The sequence below is a fragment of the Salarias fasciatus genome, chromosome 5, assembly GCF_902148845.1.
Source record: "Salarias fasciatus chromosome 5, fSalaFa1.1, whole genome shotgun sequence".
NCBI classification, from domain to species: Eukaryota; Metazoa; Chordata; class Actinopteri; order Blenniiformes; family Blenniidae; genus Salarias; species Salarias fasciatus.
In genome coordinates, this window is record NC_043749.1 from 11215657 (window position 1) to 11241509 (window position 25853).

Below are 25853 nucleotides of genomic sequence, written 5' to 3' on the forward strand. Positions count from 1 at the left end.
TGTGACGACTGGAGGACTGAATTACCTTTAGGTGCCAGCCTGAGCGGCGGGCCGGAGCTTCACCTCTGCAGCTGGCAGCTTTCCTCCACTCCGCACAGGAGAGGCTGAAGCTGTTAACATGCTGATTTGAGAACAGCCTCAAGCCACACTGCACTTTATGTACATGTGAGCACTAGAATTCAGACGTGTGTGTGTGTGTGCGCGCGCGTGTGAGTGTGTGTGTGCGTGTGGGTATGCATGCGTGCATGAACCGAGAGTGAGTGCGAATGCATGCAGGAGTGTCCTCGCGGCGTGTTTTTACAGTAAAGACGACACTACCGCAGCTCTCGGCACAAACCCCCCCCCCCCCCCCCCCCCCCCCCCCCCCCCCGTCGCTTTTCTCTTTCCTCCACCTGGGCGCCGCATACAAACCCCGCAAAGTCGCTCGGTGAGAGAAAAATTAAATTATCCCTGGACTAACAGAGGAACCGCTGATACAGAAGCAAACTCTAAAGCATTTACAGACCTCACTGGATGTGATATTAAGTCTGAGCCCGTGACCTCCGACCTATAAAAACATGCCTTTGAAGAGCAGCAGCTGCAAAAATCAAAAGGCGCACACAGATAGGGGTTACGGCCGTGACACAGGTCGGGTTAACATCTGTTCCTATTTAAAAATGATCCTGCTTGTGTATTCTGTTGTGGTACCTGAGTATTTTAACACCTCATAGAAGTGGACGACATGCTGATTTTTAAAAACCACCTGATGTTTTTTTTTTTTCTTTTTCTTTTTTTTCCCATCCAGTCTACAAAGCATCAACAGATTTTACAGTCACTCCAAGTGAAGATCGCCACAGTGTCAAGTGTCCACATGTAAAAAAACAAACAAAAAAAAAGGTATAAATGTGTTGGTGGAAAGACAACAAATTTTAATAGAAGAGGGATGTAACATTGCAAATGTACAAGGCCCTGCAGAAGTCTGAATAATCTGCCACTGAAAAGCCTTTAATGTGATCTGAGGTGTGGATGATTAAACATTACACTCTAATTTTGTAGGCCAACAAAAATTCTTGCCAAACACCACACAGCGAGGGCTCCAGGCGAAAGCAAACTGTGGAATAACACACTGATCGACGGACCAATGCGACTGGACTGCGTTCCCTCAAGATAAATTATGCATGCAAGGACCATAAAGCTATTTCCATTTTATTCACTATCATTCATTCAATCATTTATGGATACTAAAAGAGGTTGATGTAACGGGCAAATAACTTGTCCTCTATCGGTTGCGACAATGCGCTGGGTTTGTCCTTGCATCTGATAACGTCAATCTAATTAACTGCTGTTCCTGTCCCTTGTTCAATTATGATTCAGCACCACTTTTTATGGTAAGAAGGCCACGTGTGGTGCACGGCTCCTGATCTGGCAGTGTCACTGCATGCCTTGTAAAATGTTCAGTTGGTGGGCAAAGTTTCAAGCTGCTCCAATGAACCCACAATGCAGTGTGTGTGCGTGTGTGTGTGTGTGTGTGTGTGTGTGTGTGTGTGTGCGCAAACTTTTGTACTTTACAGCATGGCTTTGTATGAGTGAGGGCTGCGTACCTTCCAACCTCGTGTTCTACTTCACAGAAATAATTGTACCACAAATGAGTGTCAATGGTGTTTGCTAAATGTGTGCAAACCCTCGGCATGTGTGTGTATGTCTGTGTGTGTGTGTGTGTGTGTGTGTGTGTGTGTGCAGGTACAGGTGTATCTACAGTATGTCTCCATCCTCTATGCTGAAGCTGGACCTGCGGCTGGAATCGACCGAGGCTTCCGGGGACATGGCAGAGAGCAGCGGGTCTCCGCCCATAGGGGACAAAGGCTCGTCCATCATCAGGAACCCCAGTTCGCCTCTCCTCCCGTGGACGTCCAGTCCGCCCAGGTCGCCCAGCCCCGACATGCCGTCGGAGAATCCGGGTAACCCATCGCACAAGTCCAGCGACTGGCACAAGTCAAAGGGCTGGGAGCTGCCCACGGCCGGGTACTGGATGGGAGGCTGAGGCTGCAGGTGCTGGGGGAGCGGAGGCAGCTGCCGGGGCGGAGGCTGGGCCTGCCCCTGGGGGTGGACATGGGTCTGGGGGAGGAAGTGGTGCTGCTGGGCCTGAACCTGGTTATGGGAGAAGTGCTGGGGCGGGTGATGGTGGGCCTGCGCCTGGAGGTGAGGAAGGTTCTCGTCTGGGCTGGTCTCTTGTTTGATATAAGAGCCCATTATGTCAGTCAGGTTCAGGCCGGAGTTGCTGGGCAGGCCGTGCAGACGAGCCTGCATTTCCAACTCCTGCGCACAGTTGCAAACAGCATCGTTAAGACCGTTTCATTTGCTGTGCGTCTGCGTCCGTCTGTGTGCGAGTGTGTTACCTGGATACGTAGCAACAGCTGCTTGTTGGCCACTTCCATTCGCTTGAAGTTGTTCTCCACCTCTCTGGTCCTCTGGACATCCTTCTGCATGCGTTTGATGTACTCCACTGAGGCCCGCAATATAGTGCCTTTGTTCCAGCGCACATCACTAAGCACACAATAAAGGACACAAAGCAATACCCACACATAAGTAACGGAGGATAACCCATTTTATGTGAGCGTTTGCTAACGGACAAATCTGTGTCGGAAAAGCAACTCACAGGTCGTTGGTTTTGGGGATCATGGTCCCAAGCTCTTTGATGCGGTCGTTGATGTTGAACCTTCTCCTCCTCTCAACTATTACACAGAGAAGCAGAGATAAGAGGATATGACATTGAGAAAAAATGCACGACAAGGACAAATGTACAGCGTACGTAACAGTGCACGAGAAACTGCTAGAAGGAGTGATTTCTGCCTTGGCAGAGCTGGACTTTATAGAGAAAGATCAGTGCACATCATAAATAAACCATAAACTGCAAAAAGAGACAAGCACTTCACTGCTCACACGTGTGTGTGTGCTCACACGTGTGTGTGTGCACACACGCGCGCGCGCATATATGTGCTGTCACAGGCAATTACACTTAAGTGCCAGGACAGCAGAAATGACCAGGTTAACCATCCACCAACTAGTTGCACCACGTCAGCACAAGACTATATGAAACTGCTTTTGTGAACGACTTCAGCGCAAAAGTATGTGAATGCATGAACACTCATTAACTAAATAAATAACAAGGAGTGGTCTCCGTTCTTTTTTGGGAAAGCGCTTGCTGAGGCGACTTACTCAGATTGTGGTTGTCTTTCTTCTGCCTCTCCTTGGCCAGAGCTCGGGCTTCTGCGTCTTTGCAAAAACAAAAAGCGATTAACTAACGGCTGAGAGTAAATCCCACGTTGCAGGGGGAGACAGGAGTGTGAAGAAAAACCAATACGCTCGCATACGAAGCATGCAGATGTTTCAGAATCAGTCTACCGACGGCAGTTTGAGTGAGCCCAGGCGAGGGGGACAAGAAATGTGAAAAAACATTCGCACCTGAAAGTTCTCGCTTGATGGTCAGGTTGGCAGGACAGGAGTTACTGGTCATAGCAACAGTTGGGCCTTTCATGCCAGGACCTGTGTACACATCCAGGTGGCTGCTTGACAGAGGGAGCTGGTCAGGAGACACACAGACAAATAACAGGGAATTACATATGTTGACATGAAAGAACAGGCTGCTAAGCATGTACGCAGCAACAGTTGAAACATTGAAATGTTGAATAAGTCGGTAAAATCTTTAAAAACAACACGATTAAAACCTTTAACAAAGCCCTGAATGTGACCTGATGTTAATGACTTTTAAAAAATCCTTTACTTACAAGGTAACAGATGAACAGTAGCTGAATCTTTCAAGCTTCGCAGGTTACTAAGCAAACTAAGCAAGTTAAAAAAATCCAAATAAAAGTCCAGGCAGACGGATGTAGAACTGCATTAATTCTTCCTGTTCTGCGGACCATCTATTCACAGCTTCACACTCCTTTTTAAGTACATTTCTAAAGTCAGTGTTCGTGTTTAGAGTGCTGTAAAGAGCAGATAGGAGGAGATAATGCAATAATATCACACCTGGGACCTGCCTGCCAAACACACAGCAATGATTGACTATCATCCTATCTTATCTTATCGGCCTTTATGGCTTGATTTTCTCCTCGGACTCCTCCAGCTTCTGAACTTGTGGAGCGGTCTACAAAGTCTTGCACTTTAGACATTGCATAACGACAGCAATTTAGTTTCAAATAAGACCCCTACAAAGCCGTGATTTCCTTTTAATTGTAGAGTTTAATGAGTGTGATGGACTTTTTATGCCTCATAAGCAGCCGTGTCATGCTCCCTGAAGCAAGGACGAATGTGCCACAGCTAATGAGGCCTAAAAGATAAAGAACTCAAAGGAAAAGATATCTTTATCTGCTGGCTACTGTGCTAACTGTGAAATCAAACACAACCACAGAGAGAAATATAAACGGAGGCCTCCGCCAGGCCAGCTTCTGTATTTAACACAGATTTTTGCAAAAGAGTGCATTAGGAACACAAATACAGAAATAGAAAAAGCGTTTCCAGCACAGGATGAAGATGTTCGTCAGAACCTCAGTTGTAGGCGGAGCTGATCATTAAGAACATAATAAAATGTTAAATGGTATAAAATCGTACCTTTAATTATCTTGTTTCAGATTAGACTTGATGGTAATTGGAACTTTAGTAGCCAGGAAACATTAGCAAATATTTCAATTGTGATTTGTGGGACTTTCTTTAATCTCTAATTTACACCAGGGGCTCTGGACTTAAAACAATAATCTCAAATCCCAAAAAAAAAAAAAGGTATGCTTCATGAAATGCAGCCATCAGCTAATTTCGATCTGGAGCAAAGTGAGTGGCTCACTGACTGTATGCTGTCTGTGGATCGGCGTTTTAAATGCTACAAGACAAATACAAATCTGATTTAATGCTTCATCCTGACAGAACTGGATGTTTTCTAATGGTTTCAAATGAGCTCAAACTCCCAGCTGCCTCCAGACCTCTGAGCTGATAACAGTCAAACAGGGAGGCAGAGCTTCACTGCAAGGACGGTTCTTGAAATTGAATTAAACAATTAAGTGAGGACACACAGTTTGTCTCTCTCGCTCTGGTTTTTTTTTTCCACACACACTTAGGGCTTGATCTGTTCGCTTGTGCCTGGTATTCGATGGTGTTCCCAGCTCTTACTAAACTTTGAGATTCCAGAAATTCCATGGAGTTTGCTGCTTTAATCCCCATCAGGATTAGCAGGTGAGTTTCACTCACTGTTCTGACAGTTGGGAAGAAAACTGGAATTTTTTTGCAGCATTGCTACCACATTGATCTGACTTCGACCTTCCCTTGGAGCAGCGGCCGATCACAGTCTAATCATCCTGAGATTGATCTGTGTGCGTCACCTGATCTAATCTCTCAGTGACACATGAATGAGTGCAAAAAACACTTGAGTTGATTAAACCAATCAACCGCACAGAGTGGCATGCGATGAAGCAACACACTTCCATCAGCTCGCGTACACGTCCCGCTGAGGGAGAAGTGAATCACACAGACAATGCGTCTGAGCCAGCAGCAGCAGCAGACTTTGGATGGTAAAGCTCAACACCACGGTCCACACCAGCTCAAATATGAAGGAGTCTTGACTTCATTCCGACAGAAACTGAGATCACATGTTAAAACAAAAAAAAAAACTGCTCTTGAGATAAAACTGCCTTCCCCCGCTCCAACGCCCTGCTATGGTCCTCAGATAATCAGAGACCCGAGGCTGGGAGTTACAGCTGCATCTGTCTAAATTCAAATCCTCAGCGCACACTTTTGATAGCAGAGAACAACGTGAAACCACCAACACCCGCATTTTAAAGCTCACGCCACACTCTAATAAATGAGAATGTTTCGTTTTCTTACCAGCTGAATCTGTTCTCCTTCAATGACTTCCACAATGGCATACGTCTTATTCATCTCCTTCATCCTCTACTCCGCTATACTTACTAGGCCGCACTGCTTTCTTCTTCTCCCACGAACACGAGCAGTACATGCAGCTCTCTCCAGCACTGCTGCCCCTGTCCTGAGAGAATAACCTCGGCTGCACCGCTCCTGTCTTTCTTCTACCTCCACTCTCCACCAAACAGGAGTGAACTTTCCCCTAACTGGACTTTCAGCCTGTTTTCCCCATGCACAAATTGCCCTCATCCCCCTTTCCCTCCTCCCTTCTTATCCTCCCCCCTCGTCTTCTCCACCGCCCTCTCACCAAATGTCTTGTAAACAAGTTGAACTCTAACTGCAGGCAGTTTAATTGTTAATTTTGTCTGCCCTCAGACAGACAGCACTGTACAGTCCTCAACAGAGACGTCTTAGACTTTCTGATTCACATCCAGCATGGTTTGGGAATGGACTGTTCCGTACACTGTATGTGCTGTGTATACGCATAATACATATTATTATAAACTATTATAGATTGACGTTGGACCAGTTGCATACCACAGAAGACACTGATATAGAAACAGCGATTACAGGAATAAAGTGAAAAGTCAAGGCATTTAATAGGCGATGCAGCCAAACTGTACGACCATGTGTGTCAATATCATGTGTTGCTTTTCAATTAGAGGGGAATGCAAATATTTATTTACAATTTAGTATTTCAATTGAGCCTGAACACCCCCCCCCCCCCCCCCCCCCCGAAATTTTTTTTTTTATAATAAATTCCAAAATAACTGAAATAATTAAAAAAGTTCAGCTCTCACCGAGAATAGAATTTTCCTAGACCGGTCAGAATGTATCTATAAAGGCTTTAAGATCTCTGCATCCTTTAATAGTCTCTCACTGGTTTGCCATCTTTCATAGAATAAATAAAGAACATCCATAAGCAAATTAAATGAAATATAATTCCAATGAAGCCTTCAAGAAGCTTGGAAATTGGGAAGATATTCACTGGGAAAGTCCCACTTAGAGGCTGACAGCAAAAAAACAACATCAACATAATGATGGGTAAAGATGTCATTTAGAGGATAAAATAAGACACAGGCTGAAAAAATGCTTCTGAAGCTGATATTAATACGCTTCTGCTCTACACGTGTGGAAATACTTTTCTTTTTTTTCCGGCAATCTGTGAAAGTTGGAATTATGAACTCTGGTCATTTTCACTTTAACATCAATATCCCCGCCCTGCTCTCAAATGAGGTCGAGCACTCTGCACGGCCGCCCTATTGGTATGTGAGTGTGTGAATGGGACTGACAGAGCAGAGCACTTTGTGACTACTGAAGCAATGAAAAGCACTGTATTTACTCTGTTTACCATAAACTGGGCAAATTGCAAAGTGCTTTTGTTCTAATAGAGATGCACACATGCTGCTGTTCCAAGTCTCTTCATATTTGCTTGTCAGAGCGTTCAGAAACTATCTGGAGTGTAGTTCAGACCTTCGAGGTCTTGCAGGGCATTTAGCCCTGTCAAAAGTTCAAGCCCTCCCACTAAAACCCACGAAGACATTATAATCTCATCTCACATTTGCGACAGTGAAGAAGGCCAAGTGAATATGGCGTTTATCATATAAAAGACTCCAATCACGGTTTAATGGTGGGTTGACTTTACTTACTGTGTTTGGCATCTGGATAGGGTCAATGTACGCTTGGACATCATCGTAACTGGACTGCATGCTGATGATGTTGTCAATGACTTCGTCCATCTGAAAACCAAACCAAAAAGGTATTGAAACAGATATAAGTTAAAGACTTTTTCAATGTAAACCTAAATCAGGGACAACATGTAAAGACACATTTGAATTTTGTAGCAGAGACCGAAAAGAACAACTGATTCGACCTTGATTTAAACACAGAAAAGCAGATAAATTGTTTTACATGTCCATGCGTCACTCAAAAAAAAGATTTCTGTCATGGAGGCCAACCGGGAAGATCGTTTTCTGACAGACAGACTCAGGAAAGAGAGGTCTCAAGTTGAAGGAAGACAATTGGTCAAAGTCTTCAGGGTTCAAAGGTCTTTTCAATCGGCTGTGCCTCTGTCACTTGTTAAGGGGTAATTACTCGGTGCAAGGCCATTACAGAGCATTTAAGTTCCACTGATTGCCCGTCTCAGTTATGGCTAGTTAGTCAACACGTTCATCCACACGCTCACTGCCTGTGTAACACATTGACACCGATGCTGCTCGGGCGCACCGCAGCCCAATTAAACTGTTATGATGCTCCTATAAAATGTGGAAATAATGTCACCGCGGGGGCAATACTCAACCCTCATAATTTTATATACGAGTGCCATTAAGTCGTATTTTAGAAATATCTGTTCAATACGGTTCTTGCAAATGGCACTTTACAACTGACCGGGAATTAATGTTTACAGGTTTATGTGCGTGCCGCCATCGGGATGCGCTCGCAGTCATGTACCTCCTTCTCGTGGCTGGAGCCGATGTTGAGCATGGCCATGGGGCTGTTGGGGGCACTGTTTCCAGACATGAGCTGCTCGGCGCGCATGTGAGGGGAGTGCAGAGGCGGGGGCGCCGACGCCGAGTTAGTGGGTCCCATGTTGGTGGGGGAGGAGGGCGGCATCAGCCCTGCGACTGCGTGGACCGTCTATACACGCAGGAGGACGGAGCGCGGTGGTTATGTTAATGAATAAAAGAGTGCTGGCACACTCAGACACATACGTTGAAGCACTAGGAGAAGAGTTTGTATTACAAGCCAGGTGAAAACCACTATAAACTTATCTATATGTGTATATAACAGAGATACAGCAGAGGGGCTTAGAGACAAATACCTGCTTGGTGGCAAAGGTTGTTGACAGGTATTCTTTTACTTGTTGCCTCCGAGACTGACGGATGTGGTAATCTGTAGGATTCTCCAGGTGAGTCTGTACCTGTATCAAGACAATAAAATAAAATAAAAAAGGGTGAGACATCCAACCATGTACACCACACAAACAAGATGGTTTCCTCTACTGTTTCATAGTTTAAGTGGAGCATAAAAAGATAAGATCTCATTACAAGTGCCACTTCTTTTAGCTACCATCACAACGTGTTATTATCTGAAATACGTTCAATTTAGTGACTAGAGATATATTTGCTGTATTTGGAGAGCTTATTAGCCGAGTACGATTTTCACCACAAACATGCAACCACACAACACACCGAGTATGTGGTTTCAGACCCCGCTATCGCAGTGATGCCCCCCGGATATGGTAGCATTAAGTCAGTGGTACTGCTTACGAGAGTAAAGCCTCACTAAATCCTCTGGTGTGGCTACACAGAGCATTGGGCTGGCCTCATTCCTTCACATCAAAGAGCAAAGCTCAGTGTGAGCAGGCTTGCTCCCCATTACTACAATGAGGGATTCAACTCCTCAGCTCCCCCGGACCCCCCTCTGCTTTATAACCAACAGCAGGATTATATCAAATGAAGTAGAAACCTCTCCAGTAAATAGATGTTTTCAAGCAAACACACACTTGGAGATTCATCTTGATTTTGTGTCCTAAAAATTCAACCTATGAGGCCCAGCCCTGTCGGCACCAATGAAGTCCCAGAAATCACGCTGCAGGAGGCATGACAGGCTCCTGATAGACAGGCAGGCCCACCTTATCTGCACAGAAAGACGACTCTAAACACTGAGATTTCATAAACACCATTCCACTCAGTCACCCACACACACAAGCATGCGCCCAGACAGAGCTGTCAATGCAGGACGCTGCTTCAAACAGAAGTGCAAACGCTCTAGACAGATTTACGGGTCAAAATACCCTAAAGCAACACACTCACACATACAACGGAGGGTTGCACAACACACACAAACACACACAAACACACATATTCAGAGATAAGGACCCACAAAGGCATCCCTGGAACCGGGCAAAATGTCACTTCAGCTTTATCGGTGCCTGTCTCACTCAGACTATCTGCACGGCTCCTATCGCAAAACATGTCAGACCTCTCTTATCTCCCCCTGCTGTCTCCCTACCTGCTTGCTGCTCCTCTGCATTTTTTTCTCGCTCTGCCTTCGTCAAACCTGCCATTGATCGTTCAGTGCTGCCGTGTGCCTGGTTACAGCAGGCGTAGTTCTGACGAGCTGCAGCCTCCTGTCCCATTTCCGTCTAAGTCCCATATTTATTCACAGGTACATTTTCTCTTTTTCAATCGTGAGGTCTGTTCCCAGTTTTGACCTGAAGCTGCATTTGCATCCGGACTTAGAGACATCGGACTGCTGGTCTGGACCGAGCCTCAAAATTGGACTTTGTGGGAGGGTAAAGTAGTGTCTATGAATTATGTATTCAGACTCCACTGACCTTAAGAACCTCCACAGGGACCTGCATGCTTTCGTAATGCTGCGGGGTGCTGATGGCCGGGCTGGGCGCAGGCGGGCCGGCCATGCGGTGCTGCATGTACTGCAGGGCTGCATTCTGCTGCTGCTGCTGCTGCCGCTCACGCTGCTCCTCCTGCTGCAGCTGGTCTCGCATCAGCTGGATGAACACACGCACACACCCACAGACACACACAGAGTTACCAAAACAAAGCCGTACTTACAGGAAATGCAGCTTCGCACTGCCGTGTTCAATGGGGAAGTTGTGAATGCTGCAGCCATAACATTGGTGATCTTGTATTATGACGAATCAAATTAATAAAAGTGTATTCAGGAGTTTCAAAAACAGGCTGAGTAGCAGCAATTCCTTGATAAAGAGTTGTTTTGTTTTCTTTCGATTACAGATTTTTTTCAGATTTTAGAATCTGTTGACTTTGTTTTGTTGACTTTCTCTGCCACACGGTGTTGTATCAGAGAACAACAGGTGACTCAATATAATCAGTCTGTCAACATGAGGTGTATTCAATATATCAAACTGTAGGAGAGTCTCAAATCATGGCGGTATTTATCACAGGAATTAATTGAGAAAAATACAGAGAAATACAGAGAAAAAACAGTTACGTAACACTAACACTACAATGTACGATACATGATGAATGCCTTTATGGAAGTCTAATTAAAGGCAGAATGTAGCGGTGTTCAACCTGCATGCGCAGCCCAATGCGGGAGGCCATTGCTGGGGGGCGAGGGGGCAGGGGAGGGCGAGCCGACGTTAATGCACCACAGTCCAGCCCGAGAGGTAGAGGAAGCTGCAAAAGGAGAATCGGTAACATTAAGGTGACGATTAAAAACAGCAAATCCAATTACCTGATCAGGTTCGAACATGATCATCAATCTGTTTTTGTGTGTAAATCGTTGTCTCTACCAAGAGACGCTGCAATGAAATTTGTTTGACCTAATATTATTGAGGAAAGATTTGATCACATACAGGATTGTTAAGAAGTGCAGTACACCGACTTGAACATGATGTTGCAAAAACTGGGATTAATCTTTTTTTATATCTTTACTTCTTTTTGTTATTTTATCAGAGAAATAAATACTCATCACCAGTTTTTGCTATTAATTTCTCATTTTAAGATAGCAAGCAGAAATCCATAACTTCAGTTCTTCGTAATCAAACTGTTGTTCATTGATTCAGTAATGTTGTATAATTCTGAAACTGAAACCTAAAGTCATTGTTTTGCTAAACCGGTCCAATATTCTATCTTCTATCCCTCTACACCACCAAAGAAAGTTTTTACAGCAATCAAAACATCACAGAACCTTTATTTTCATAGGTTATCAGATTAAACAAGGATAGATTTATCAAAAGCACTGATGCTACCAGTAGTTTTTACTACTAACATAAAGCACTACAGTATAACTATTCACGATACAGCTACCAATACCAGCATTTCTGACCATATAATACAAAAGTATGGTCAATTTGATAAGCTGTAAAATAAAAATGTGTTGAGTAGCACAAGTTGCATGTTCACCAAAACAGCACAAATGTAAGGGGTTTTTTTTCTGTCTACCTGCATACGTAGAATTCCTATGAACTGATGTCTTATTAACAGTATTTGAGGTAAAACCACAAACTACAGTGCACCAAAACATGCAGCATATCTTCTCTTTGTGCTGCTCATCAGTGCTCTCTATCTATGTAGATATGAGACAGTAGGAAATACGAGTATACCATGGCAATGATGAATGAAAAAGACAACATCTCACAACAATAGATACCTTTTGAAAGACTCCATTGTAAAACAAGAAAGACCAAAAATATCAGATGCACTTTAAAATATTTAAAAAAAAATATTTAAATGCAGCAAATCACAAGTGACCCAGATCAGCAAAAACCTCAAAATGTCCAGTGTTGTCTCATAACTTACGGTTAAAATGAGGCAACGGAATGTCCTGACCCCAATTTGTGGTAAACAGAAGACGGTTTCCCCAACAATTTTTGAATGGTCATGTGAGAATCATGTGGGGTTTTTTTCCCCCCCCTCTGGATGATCACATGAGCCAGAAGATGAGGGGAACGCCCATCACCTCTTCACATCATCTCTCAAATGCAAACTCATAAACATACAGTGGGGAGTCCCTGCATGGACAGTTCCCCTTCTGAAATGAGTTGTGTTCCCTGACTGCATGACTAATCTCGTCTGGACTCAGGGAGGTGTGATTAAACAGCCTCTGAAATATCTGAAAGTCTTTGTTATGTTGATGAGTGGCAGAACGAGACACGGCACGGCATCAGTCAGAATCTGAGTCGTCCTCTCTGGCGTCAGAAACACTGTCAGTTTATGTCATAAAGAGGGGAAGACAGAGAGAGAAAGACAAAGAGAGAAAAGCTCATTGTACATGAGGTACAATAAGAAGGGCAGCTCCTATTGAGGAGGACTGAAGCCGCCTGTTGTCCGAAGTGTACATTTCAGCACCCGAGGGGGCACACACTGCCCGCTTTGTGCCCATCAGACTGCCTACATGAAAAACACACTCCCATGCAGATACACACGTTGAAACACATTCCAACACAAACTTGGACCGGGATTTGAGGAAAGAGCAGCGAACTGAGAACTCCATGAACTGAGAAAGAGCTTTAATTTAATGCTCACAGCTTCCAGTGGTGATGGGGCAACTTCTGCAAAACAGCTGGAATTCTGCTCTCAGCGTAGTGGTGATTTTCTTTCAGGGTGCTGAAATAAACAGCCAAGAAAGAGTGCTGAGCAGTACAGGAATGCTGCACAGTGTATTTATAGAGTCTGGCAAATGGGGCCATTACATCTTAAAACTCAATTGGCAAGGTAGGAATGCCAGCCAAAGACGGACATGCAGTCTGTCATTTAGCAGTCTGCTCCATATGCTGTCCCGACTGTCAGCTTCCAACAGGAAATATGTTTCACATGATAATCAAAAAGAAGATTTTGCGACTTTCACCAATGAAAACCAACCAAGCCTAATATTCCATACCGCTTTACGTCCTAGAGCGGTGATTCTGCAGGCGATGTGGCCCGTTCACAAAGGAACTGACTTCATGCACGCCTGAAGAGTAATGGTCCTGCTGTCTTAAAAGGCCAACACATAAAACGCCACCACATTATTCTGTCTCTTTGTAAATGGAGATATGTGGCTGTTCTGCTTCTTTTTGAATTACTGATGTATAAGCATTACAGCGCTGTCAAAATATCATCTTTTGTTTTTAAATCTCCCTAACGTGACAGATTAACAGACCATCGTGTTTACATTTCACTCTCGAAGTTGCCAACACATGCAGAATATGTGTCGTATAGCACCCAACTGTGAGTAAGCCCCGTTACGTAACACACATGTTCTCTAGCACTTCTCCACATTCACACATATCACTTCCTGATATCATATGGTGACACACTGCTACCAGGCAGCATGATCTCCCACCCGGGCCTTCCCATTGCCTGACATCCACTGGGGACATTTGTGACGCATTAAGAGCACACAGCAGCCATTGTGTGTCTGACGCCGTAATGCCACGGCCCCCTTCACTTCAAACACTGTCAGCCAGTAGGAGGATGCAGAGCGGAGGAAGCCCGGGTCAGAGGTCATCTCTGGACTGTGCCACTTAACTCGTCACAAACACACACACACGGCAATACGCGGCGGTAAGTAACACTTGTAATTTGTTCAACATGTCGTGCGATGACAGCCTCCCTTCTAAGAACAGCGCAGCACACACACACACACAATCGCACACACAAACACAAAAGTACACGTACACACGTGGGGGCAGTGCGGGGCCATAGCACCTGTGCTCAGAGACATGGTGTTAATTTGTGGAGTGTGTATTTTTAGAAGTGACTGTGCAATGCCAAGGAAGGCCTTTTGACAGCCAGCAGTTACATGAAGCATGCGTACACACTAAGGATCGACCAATTATTGGCCTGGCCGATAATATCGGCCGATATTGGGCATTTTTCTAATAATCAGCATCGGCCTTTTTTTCCACCAATATCCGATAAAAAAATTTTTTACCGTATTTCCCGCACTATAAGGTGCACCTAAAAGCCTCGAATTGTCTCAAAGCTCAACTGTCTGCCTTATATTTCGATGCGCCTTTTTTTTCAGAAAATACGGTAATAAAGACCACCCGGTCGTCAGTCTGTTGTCTTGACTACGGCTCCCATAATGCATTGTGATGTGATCACATGAGCAAACAACTTCTGCTTGCTTGTAGCTAAGCTAGCCAGTTCCAAAGAACGGCAAACATGAAGCTTGAGGCAGATTCTCCGCCTCTAACCCGTCAGTCACCAGAACCACAGTTTGTCCTCCAGTCTCCCAACCGGAGAGCACGGCGCGCGGCTGCACAGCCGCGAGGAGCGGCCCGACGCCGGCGGACGGCCCGCTCGCCGGGACGCCAGGAGCGGTCGGCCGGCAGCGGTCAACCGGCAGCGGATTACAGTCCAGTCGGCCCCACGCATCTTCCGCCACGCACTCACGCCACACATTGAAAACTGAAAAAAAAATGACCGGTAAATGTGTCTGGTGCGCTGCTGTGGAACCGGGAGGAATCAAACGCACGCCTGTCACAGACCGACCGCTGATTTTTTTTTTTTTCCAGTTTTCAATGTGTGGCGTGAGTGCGCGACAGAAGACGCCGGGCCGAGTCGGTCGGGGCGACCGGGGGTCGACTGGTTACCGTGCCGAGAACAGACTGCCTGCCGAAAAATGACTCCCCCCACGGGGGCGCGCATCGATTAGTGATAACATTGATTTTAACATATTTTTTAGCGTTGCAGTAGCCTACAACTTTAGTTCAACCAGGATTCTCCATTGTTTATTTTATTATTATTTTTTATTCCTACAGTACAGGACATACAGGGGACAACATACAAGAAAATGAAGGGAAGAGTTGTGTTATCAGCAGCGGCAGAGAGTTGAATGCTACATTTTGATGCCAAAATGTTCATTTTTGCTGCAAATGAATATCGGTTCAACATATCGGTTATCGGTTTCCATAAGTACCAATAATTGGCATCGGCATCGGCCCTAAAAAAGCCATATCGGTCGATCCTTAGTACACACACACACACACACACAGAATACTCATGCATTGACTCTTACTGGAGGTTTACAGGCACATGTCCACATTTTTAACAAGTGCAGGACTTGTATAATGTCGCATTCCTTCTGCTAAGGACGATGTGATTGCAGAGAAATCCCAGGAGGTCACACAGCTGCCTCCATATCACCATAAAGTGAGAGGGAGGTTTCAAACTGAACAGTGTCACCTATATACTCGTTGAACCCGACTCATGATAATAAAAATAAGTTACTTAACTTCTGGAAAAAAAACCCCTAATTTCAAGTTTGCAAAGATTCAGCACTTCGACTGGACTTGATGTTAAAACCCTTGCCAGCCTTTTTATTATTGCTCAAGAACATGTCAGCACACACCCTTTCTGCTTCAAGATATGTCTGTCTGCTTAAATGACTAAAATAACCCCCTGCTCTCTGTTCTCCTTTTCAGGAACAGCCTGTTCCCCTGAGGCATCGACCATTGTCTTTTTGTTGTTGTTGTTTTGCCACAGTTATGTGCATGTGTGCACTTATTTGTGTATACGTACAGTTGGCCGGAGGATCTGCGTGGAAGACACATGCAGGTTGAGTGAACATATGTATCACTGCTGGTTTACTGGCTCCCATGAAGTATGTCAACACACCTAGTATATCAACATTAAACCCCTTTCCAGCTTCAATTACATAATGAAGATAGATGTCAAAGACACCGGATCAATGGTCTCTCACATGCACACGCACACGTGCACACACTCCTCAGCAGAGCCAGACAGACTGGCAAGCAGACACACAGATCATTTTCAGGCACTTAAGGCTGGTATTCTGTTTGGTTATAAAAACCTTCCTGTTACCACCTCACATTTATACTAAGTAAATCAGATACTATCGCTGCACTCACTGCTCAGAACTGGTCGGGTATGCAAACAGCAGATGGGGTCAAGTTAGGATCTTAGATATAGCAGTCAATTCCTAATTATTATTATTTTTAAAAGACAAGATGGAGATCTGAAAACCCTGAAGCGTATATATACAGTGTTCTATAACAACAAATTCACACAAGTAAAAGCAGAGAAAGACATATAATTGTGCAATTACCTGTTTACGAGGAAAAATTAGTTCACAAAGGCGTTTGCACTGTGCCTGTGCTGCTGACTACATGCCGGGACGCTGGAATAAGATGATGGTCAGGGTGAAGGGAGGCGATGGATGCATGGAAAAGAAACAAACGAAGATGGACACACACAAAGAAAGGATGGTTACAAAATATGAAATTGCACAAAGTAGCACATGGAATGAAAAGCTACTACAATTAACTGTGATTTTTGGCAAATGCATAAAAAGCCACAGTGAAGTCAGTGAAGTAATGCAGTATAAAGGAAGCAGCAGGTGTGTGACACGCACTGAGAAACCTCATGAAGAATAGGCTGCACAGCGGAAGCAAAGGAAGCAGCAGACCATGGCTGGAGTTTTAGAATGAAGATCAGTTAAAAGAGGATTTTCTCAAGAACTGATGGTGTGTTTCTTTCCAGTCTCTTCATATTGTAAACTGTCGCGGCGTGTTTGAGACTGATTCTTGGCCATCATGGTGTCAGCTTTGCTGGGGGAGTACTTCTGGCACCCCATCAACTGTATCTGATTTCTCGATGTGTTAACACCAAAGGAGCATGTTAATCACAGAGTTGCACACACAAATGAACACACTGAAAACATTGGATCCCATTTTAGTGAGTTTGCATCAAAGCGCTAATACTTGACAGCTGTAATACCACAGTAAAGAGACCTCCGGATTGTTAACTAGAGGTGGGGAAAATGTGAGAAATGTAGCAGCAGTGAGTCCACTGACCGGAGTCACGATCATCGCTGATTTCTACTCAGTAATCAACTTTCGTAAAGTCATGTGAATGAATCACCTCCGCTCATCAACAGTGTGTCTGAATCACAGTTTTCGTCACCTTCCTATTTATAGTCTGTCAGGACCGACCCTGTCCTCAGGTCACTCCGCTTCATAGTTCATAGAATAGAGCTCGCCAGCTGGGAATTAACAATCAAGAACACACACACAACTCGAGTAACACTGCATCTAATCAAAGTACAACGCAAATAAACACAGGAGAGACAACTGAGCAGCATTAACAACAACAACCACAATGCATCACTTCCCCTTTTTCTTCCATCAGTTTTCACAACTCCCAAGTTTTGTCTGCAGTGAAGCAACTTCCTCTGCAGGCAACCCAGGAACGAAAAAAGAAAACCTATCTTGGATGCAACAGTTTCTGCTCTCTTCTTCCTTTTGCTTGTAAGTTGTTGACAGTGACAGCCGCCTATCGTGAATTATTTCACATGTCAGAAGAAAAACTTGAGTCGTCTTATCTTGGAATCAGCAAAAGTATTTCCTGTCTGACCAAACTGGTTCGACACACACAGCACCATGTGGTAAACACACCAGACCTGCACACAAGTGTAAAATTTCCACGTAAAGGTATTCACAGGCAGTCAGACACGCTGAAAGTCACTTTCTGGAAGCACATTTGCAATGATAAGTATGTAGCTCATCAATACGATAAAAATCACTGACTTCGCTTCATCATGTCTTCAAAAATCACTGATTCTCAATCCACACAACTGCTGAGAGCACTTAAACATCCACTGTAAACAAACTAACAACAGTTGCAAACAACAATCTTCAGTAATGATCTATAATGTTTTTGGAACACTGCAGGAATTGTTTCTAGTTTACATCAAATTCAGACTAGTTCTGTCACTGCTCTTTCATCTGTTTAATAATAAACAATACTATTAAGAATTACACTTAACAGGAAGCGTGTCTGAATGTTTTGTGCGATTCTCACCAGCAGTTCTCCAACTATCCCCAAGACAACATAGTGAAGGTATCCAGGTGAAATCTGCTGCTCCACGTGTCGCTACACACAGTAACTGGATGCTGGCTCCACCAACTATTGCATACATATGCCGGTTCGCTGGCGTGAAGCCACTCCTCCACCCAACAGCCGACTTACAGTAGGCTGTGTGACTGTCACTATTAGTCACCTCCCTTCCTCTCCCGAACTACTAGCTCAGCTTCCTCCTCCTCCTCCTCCTCTTCCCCTAAATTAGTCTGAATGTTGTATGTTGGGACAACAACAAGGAGAGCCCTGTGTCCAGCAGACCCATCTACTCTTTTCCTTGCCATCCTCCCTCTTTTGCATTTGCAGAACTCCTCCTCCTGTCCGGCCTCCTTCTTAAAGCAGCACAAAGCGTCTGCTGACAGTGACTCTGACACAAGCAGAAACTCATCAAATGGGAGTAATTTCTTATTTTGGTCATAGTCACTGTTATGTAGCTTTAAACCTTTGTGGGAGTGAATCAGCACATTCACTTCTTTAGTTGTACAGCTACTTACTGCACTGTGTCACACAGGAAAATCCCTACATGATATAAAATATTATTAAGATCTGAACACAACCAGCACTGTCAAAGAAAAGCGCACTTCATTTTTTTTTTTTTACATTTTTTTTGTGGTCCACACATTCTTTTATGCCAGATTATTGAATTTGAATACTTAATATTCTTTGATCATCTTTGAAATTTGTGATATTACAAGCAGCTTCTAGTCTTTAATAGCCGAAAAAGATGAAATAAAAGCTGGTCACAATTTTCACTGATTTCTAAACTTCTGAACACTGCGTGAGGAATTCAGTATTTAAAAACGGAGTCAGTCATAAAATGATGATTTAATGAATGGACAAACTTTAGAATAAAGACTTCAAAAAGTCAGCATTTCGACAAGGTTGATAATAAATCCAAATATTGCAGTGTCGCTCACTTTAAAAAAAAAAAAAAAAATACGGACTGACTGCATCAAAATACAGGCTCTGCAGAAGAGCTGAATCAATGTAGTAGTGTTTTGACACCCTTCGTTGCAAAAGCAAGAAGTATAATTTACATGTTTTTGATATGACGTGGAGTACCAGCACTTTGATCTTTACTCCCCCGCTGACTGGTGGCTTTACGAGAGAAGAGAATAACATCCGTATCAGATGTGCATTCAAGAATATGTTGAAAAATACATTCCTCCAAAGAAAAAGACAGAACTGCAGAATACAAAGAGCACACGTAATCATGGAGCACAGGATCTTTTAAAGAATTTTCAGCATTTTATGCATCATAGCAAGTCCTTCCCTACACAGCACATCAAACAACCGTTTCCTGTGCATGTGCAAAATTAAGAGGAGTTTTTATTTATACAAAATACACATTTTATGTCCACAGCATCAATTCAAGAGACTCAACAGTTTTTGGTTTTTTTTTTAATATGTTATGGAACTCTTTCTCTGTTGAGAGTTAACACAAAAATACAGCGTTCAGCTGTAAAGTCAGTCAGCAAGTCGATCACTATTTGACTATGGCATTTGTTATAAACACAATGTAAATAAGCAAAGCCAGTAAATGTGGTATACGATCTGAGAGAGAACTGAAAATAAATTTAAAAAAAAATCAAATAGATTATACATCATGGTAACAATGAGCCCAGGAATTCGTGCCTCTCCATGTATCCCTAAATGAAAACACTAGCAGTGACCACTAAGCTAGTTGTCCCTATCACAACAGAGGAGAACACAGGCCGGCGTGGTTCAGCGGCGCTCAGCTGACAAGAATCCCTTGTTTGTATACAAAGCATTCGCCAGTGCGCCAGCTCCAGTTCTCATAGTGCCCACAGTGTATTTACTGGGCTATTTCGGTCCAGGGGCAGGACCCACAAAGGCCCTCAGCTTATTGGCTGGGGAAGCTACGTTCCTGTCAAGTCCTGCCAATCCTAAATCATCTGTGTGGGAGGGAACACTGCTGGTCAAGTCAGAATCTCACGTTCTGACAATGGAATATCAAGGAGACTGGACACAAACACACGTACAAACAAATACACCCACCACCCACATACACAGAATAAAAGTCGAGAAGGCAGGTTTCCCATCCTTTAATGGTCCAGTAATCGTGGCTGCAAAGACTTTGTTAACTGAAGTTTGATCACTGGATGAAGCAGGTATCGCTGTGACACATACACTTTCATATATTTGCACTTTGTAATAATATTTATGGAATTTAATGAAGAAACTATTTCTAGCAATGTTTTGGCCACTCTAAATTTGACTTTGCATATCCGTCATACAACAATTACAAAGATTTCATGGTGGGGGTTTTTTTTTGTTTTGTTTTTCTGACCTGTTAAAGCTGAAAATTCTGTTCATGGGCAAATAACTTTGCATATTTGGGATTTACAAATGGATCGACAGCTGTACATATGCTATGCTCCAATAAATCTGCATTAAGCCACTAATGGTTTATTTTTAGAGCACTCCACTTCTGCTTGGACTTATATAAATCATCTGCTATTAAAGCAGAGTAAACAGAGTGGGGCTCTATGACCGTGTTTGCAGATGAGAAAGAGTATTGCAGTAACCAACCAACCAGACGTACAACATTTCTTTTTGCTTGGATGAGACTCACCATGTACGGGGATAGAGGAATGAAAGGCATTTGGGAGATGAGCTGGTGGATAGCGTACACACAAACATTAAATTTGGTTATGGCTGTCACACTAACTTTCCGCTCACTGGCATTCTTACTGTCTATCTTTTGTCTCGTTCTCTGTCTTGGACTTTCATCCTGAGTACTTCCATGTCATCCACTGACCGTTCAGTCTAAGAGAGGAAGAGGAAGCATAAGGGAGAAGAGGCCGGCAAGTATAATGAGAGAAGATCGAAACCACTCAAAACTCTGTGTGTGTGTGTGTGCACATATGTGTATTAAATAACTTCCTGTCATCTGACCAAATAAGGAGGTGATTTTTTTCATTAAACGGTGCAAAGTAATGTTTTGTTTCCATACATGGCAGCATAGACATCGATATCAGATGATTCTGCCACAATGGGAAATAAAATGAATCTCAAGTTAACCTAGTTTCCCCTTTGTCTTAATGTTTGAGCGGTGTGTTTAACACGTCCTGTCTGCTGGAATTCATAAGTTTAGACCAGGTTTGTGCATGTCAGTGTGTATGGCTCCAACCACTGCTCGCAAATATCAGCAGGGTCCTTACATGACGAACCTCATGACTAACTTGTAGAGATCCTCCTCAAAAAATATCAGGATTTAGTGCAATGTCAGACTGAATTTCATCAATGGATTTGAAGACTTAATTTAGAGCTGTACTGAATTTACTAGTTGAGAGGGAAAGCAGCTGTCTTCTCTCTATTTGCATCATTTCTGACGAAGCATCAGTAGAAAGAATTCTGGGAAATAAACGGAAAAAATAAAATCTATCAGAGGAGTTCAGACAGTTAAGAATTAAGAGAGTGGTCTCTAGCATGCACATGACCATTTTTTGAACAGAATATCAAAAACAGAAGAACACAAAATATATTTTCAATGTTTCCATTTAATTTCATTTCATTTTACAACATATGTGAAAAATTCCCTTGAAGGAAATGAATCAAAGTATACGATAAGAAAAAAGGAAACTATTGATCACAAAGATTTAATGTCTTTTATGTAGTTGTTTTCCATATAGTCATAAGGTAGATATTTATTAGGCCTCAAACGTTTTGAAAGAACACCGATAGCAATGACAACTATGATTGTGAAATTTGTCACGGACCATAAAAAAAATTCACAGATCCACATCTAAAAGCCACGACTGATCCCCACAGTTAACACTAACAAGCAAATTGTCCAGATATAAACAGCCGAGCAGCTGCGGAGTGTGTTTCACAAATGCAGCTGAAACGCTGTTCTTTCAGAGAAACAAGAGACTGAGGAAGACTGCCACTACTGTCTGTCAGTCAAAAGAGGATCTGAAACAGTGGAATGGAGGTAAGAAGAGGAAGTGGAGTCACACATTCAGCACATGCCCTAAAGCGTCCCACCCACACTCGGCCCTGTTAGATCATGGGTCATGCCGTCATGCAGCACATGTTGCACTGTCATTCCTGCGGCGTTGTGGAAGATGTGGAAGCTTTTCCGAAAACCTGACATGAAGTTTGTTTATTATTTTTGTTTTTGTAGGTCTTCTTTATTGGAACTCCCCAGATAGTTCATCGGTGGTTTAACCACAGAAAACCGTCCGGGTCACGGGAGAGCTGTCCATATGGCAAACAGATGTGTGTATTTACACACACCTGATGCTCTTTCACACTGGACTACATCCATTGATGTGCTCGTGTGCGTGTGCATCCATCTCTGTGCGTAAGGCTGCCTGCTTGTGTTTACCTTAAGAAAATTAATCTCATCACCACATTCAAGCGGACATGAGACCAATGAGCCTGAAAATATCCCACAACCCAATTCACACACAGTTTTCCAGGAAACACTGTCGTAATCCGTGCACTTTTCCTCACAAGGTGATTAGACTCTGGGTCAGATGTTAAAATACAGATCCTGCCAGGTCTTCGATAATCCTTAATAAAACACAAGAAATAAGGGACGCCTCCACTGAGAATTCTTCATCTGCTGGACATCTGGGTAAGTTTCAGCTGCGGTGTTGGAAAGAGACTGTATCCAGTCCGTCGGCCATCACCGCTGCTCCACATACTGACCAGTGACCTCTGGCCTGGCTGACAGTGACCTCACAGCTCAGTGTGTCTGGTGACCTCTGAACTCCTCACACTGTGCGCACTCAGTAACCCCTCTGGTTTCACTTTGTGGATCCGTCCCGTCCTCAGCTGCACATCTTCACCGTGCAAAGGCTAAATCAAGCATATGCTTATGGCAAAGCTGAAAGACCTTAAATCAACTTTTTTCCCCACCAATGGTTTGGGTCCTAACCTATCGCACGCATTCAAGCTCCATCTCCCGTGACGCGGCGGTGCGCCCGGGGCTGCAGGGGACCCGGGATCCCACCATGTCGGGCACGGTTAATGGAAAATCAATTTTCCCTTTTTGTAATACTTGGTTCAGTAAATAATTCAATTACGATTTAAAATCGGTTAATTGTGCAGCCCGACACTAACATATAAGGCGCAACAAATAGGCCATTTGCAATACTCTTAACCCATCACAACTGACTATAACCCTTATCCACCAACACAAAAACATAGAGTCCATTGCCACTAACTTGTAACCCATCACCACTACAACCCATAATCCTAAAACCCAACACTACTGACCCTTAAAACTTCATCACTAACTTATAATCAGTAACCACCAACTTAAACCTGTCACCACTAACACATAACCCATGACCAACATAAAATCCATGACCACTAACTCAGGCATCATCTTTAACTGTGACACACAATATTATCTTTAAAACACCCACGCTAACTTTAAACTTCTAAGAAAGACACTGAAAGTCAAACTTGAATTATTAACACAAACACAGCCTCTAAGAAAGATTTGTTACTTAATACGATGTATGCCTGCTAAAACGACTGCTCTGACCACTGAACTGAGGAGTGAGGTTGATGACAGAAGCCGTGCACAGAGGTCAGGGGTCAGGGGACAGAGTGTAAGTGTCAAATGTCTTTCTAGTGTGAAATGAGGGGACACTCCAGCTCCAGGAAAGCCTCCGGATCAGTGTGGAGACTGCAGGCAAACTATCTGTGGATGGAAAACATTAAGTTTTGACCTGCAGTAAAACTTAAAAAGAAAGTGTTCCCAGAAAAAAAGTGTCAAGTTTCAGGTTTTATTGTTGTGTGTACAAGCGAAAACATGTTTTCCTGCACAATGAAATTCGTTCTCTGCTGTCCACGGAGAATTTCGACACTAAAATTCAAATTAATATTTAATTAAAAGCAGTGTGTATGCAAACAGTAAAAGGTTGGAATAACAAACAAAAACTATGGGATGTGTAAAGAGGAGCAGTGCAAAACAATAAAACAATGTAAGAAGAGTTTATGTACAAATAAAACAGGAGTAATTACAGCAGCATGGGTTTGTGAAATCAGCTCCATGTAGTGTTTTGCTTGTGAGGTAGTGTGTGTGTGTGTGTGTGTGTGAGACTGTGTCAATAGTTCAGGAGTCAGATGGCAGTGCGGAAGAATCTTTGAATCTGTTTCTGAACTTTACACTTCTCAGAAAACTCGCAATCTATAAAGCAAAATGTGTTGCCGATATGCATGAAATCATGTAGCTTCCTGTTAAATGTCACAACAACAGGCCTGACAAACTGTGCGCACACAGACTAATAATACACACACGGACAAGAGACCCCGCAGTGCAAAGTGGGGGACAAAGGGGACATAAATGGTCAGCCTTCATTACTTTTGTGTTGGCACCGTGTAGGACTTTCAAGCAAAGTACTTGAATAAGCAGCAGTGCATTGCAGCCTGTACAGTTTACAGTCACAGCTTATACATAGCAGCATACCCCAGGGCTGAGGTGTTGTTACTGATACTGGTCTGGCTGCAGCTCATAAATGGCAAGAGGGGCCAGCTCCAAACAGATGACAGTAAATAGGGAAAAGTGTCTCGTTGGGGTGTCATATTAGTAGTACCAGGGATCCGTTTTTAAAGAGAGACAAAAGGCAGGCTAGTGACAGTACAGACAAGTGTGGCTCTGACACGAATTGCATTTTATAACTGTAGAAGTCAGTGAACCAAAACAGTATGAGGGGGGAAAAAATGTGAAAGTGACATTCAAGCATGTGACAATGTTATTGACTTCTGTTGAAGTGGTTCTCTTTTTTCTACAATTGTTAAGATCAGATGTGTAAATGTAAATTAAAAAAAAAAAATTCGACAATGCAACTTTGTGTAATTTAATAAAAATGGATTTCAGAGTTAAAACTGTCAAAGTAAATAAAAGGCATTCAAAGGGTTTTGTTTTCCAAGAACAAACAAGCAGCAGAGCTCGTTTGGTGGTTTAATTTGCAATAAACAAAAAAAAAAAAAGTCTTAAAATGAAGCCTGGGATTAATCTAATAAATGCGCACTTCAAAAGTGCGCAGGGTGGGGTTTGACAGAGGCAGCGGTGTTTGAGCTGAACCTGTTGGAGAGGCGGTGGACGAACTGCACTTACCGCTGTGAAGGTCAGGCAGAACGCAGTGGAGAGTCGGGTTGAGGAAAAGTGCGTGCCCACTGCTGCGCGCGCTGACACCAAATCCAGCGGGCACCGCCGGGAGGAGGGGGGGAGCTCGCGCTGAAAAGGACCCAAACTGCTGGAGGCTGAAGGTTTTTCCTCTGCGTTCTGACTCCCTCTCGCAGCGTGCGCAGCAGCTTCCACCTCGGAGGCCAATTTGTTTTCGTTTTGACGGTCGAGATGTTGTCACAACTCAGCGCGTCTGCGGTCACCTGTGCCACCGTCAATGGCAGAGCCCGCAGGGGCTTCTGGGAAATGGAGTTTTCTATGGTTCCCCCCCTCCTCATACACACTGGGGTATTTTAAGGCTATGATGCGATGCTTGTTGCCTTCAAGAAGTTTTAACTAGTCCTCTGACTCTGTGCTAAAAATACTCCTGAGGCCTACGTGATTTCTTTTCTATTCATGTTTATCAACAATTTTGCAAAATCTTTCTTTTTAAGGACAAA

The 25853-nt window shown here is 43.6% G+C and overlaps 1 protein-coding gene across 11 annotated transcripts; it reads right to left on the reverse strand.

Moving 5' to 3' along the window:
* Positions 1 to 678: 678 nt before the first annotated feature.
* Positions 679 to 25562, reverse strand: tfeb (transcription factor EB). Of its 11 annotated transcripts, XM_030092540.1 has the most exons (13): positions 18186 to 18413; positions 16432 to 16503; positions 10947 to 11051; positions 10229 to 10402; positions 8711 to 8809; positions 8341 to 8526; positions 7539 to 7628; positions 3442 to 3559; positions 3196 to 3252; positions 2636 to 2711; positions 2376 to 2532; positions 1683 to 2295; positions 679 to 1528 (listed from the first exon to the last, which is right to left on the reverse strand). In XM_030092540.1, exons 3-12 carry the CDS (start codon positions 10974 to 10976, stop codon positions 1732 to 1734), a joined length of 1551 nt encoding a protein of 516 aa, XP_029948400.1. In that variant the 5' UTR covers positions 10977 to 11051; positions 16432 to 16503; positions 18186 to 18413; the 3' UTR covers positions 679 to 1528; positions 1683 to 1731. The 11 variants fall into 11 exon arrangements, with proteins under 11 accessions (XP_029948400.1, XP_029948395.1, XP_029948401.1 ...); XM_030092535.1 differs by lacking the exon at positions 18186 to 18413 and adding an exon at positions 25345 to 25474 and having other exon boundaries at positions 679 to 2295; XM_030092541.1 differs by having other exon boundaries at positions 679 to 2295; positions 3196 to 3246; positions 18186 to 18411.
* Positions 25563 to 25853: the final 291 nt, after the last annotated feature.

What these genes read in the sequence shown, in the direction of transcription:
- tfeb (XM_030092544.1), bottom strand. Translation starts at nt 10,976, where the DNA reads ATGGCCTCCCGCATTGGGCTGCGCATGCAG. An exon ending in TCCCTGTGGAGGTTCTTAAG is followed by an intron (nt 8,810 to 10,228) that starts GTCAGTGGAGTC and finishes GTCTTGATACAG; the next exon opens with GTACAGACTCACCTGGAGAA. An exon ending in GCTCCAGCCACGAGAAGGAG is followed by an intron (nt 7,629 to 8,340) that starts GTACATGACTGC and finishes TTTGGTTTTCAG; the next exon opens with ATGGACGAAGTCATTGACAA.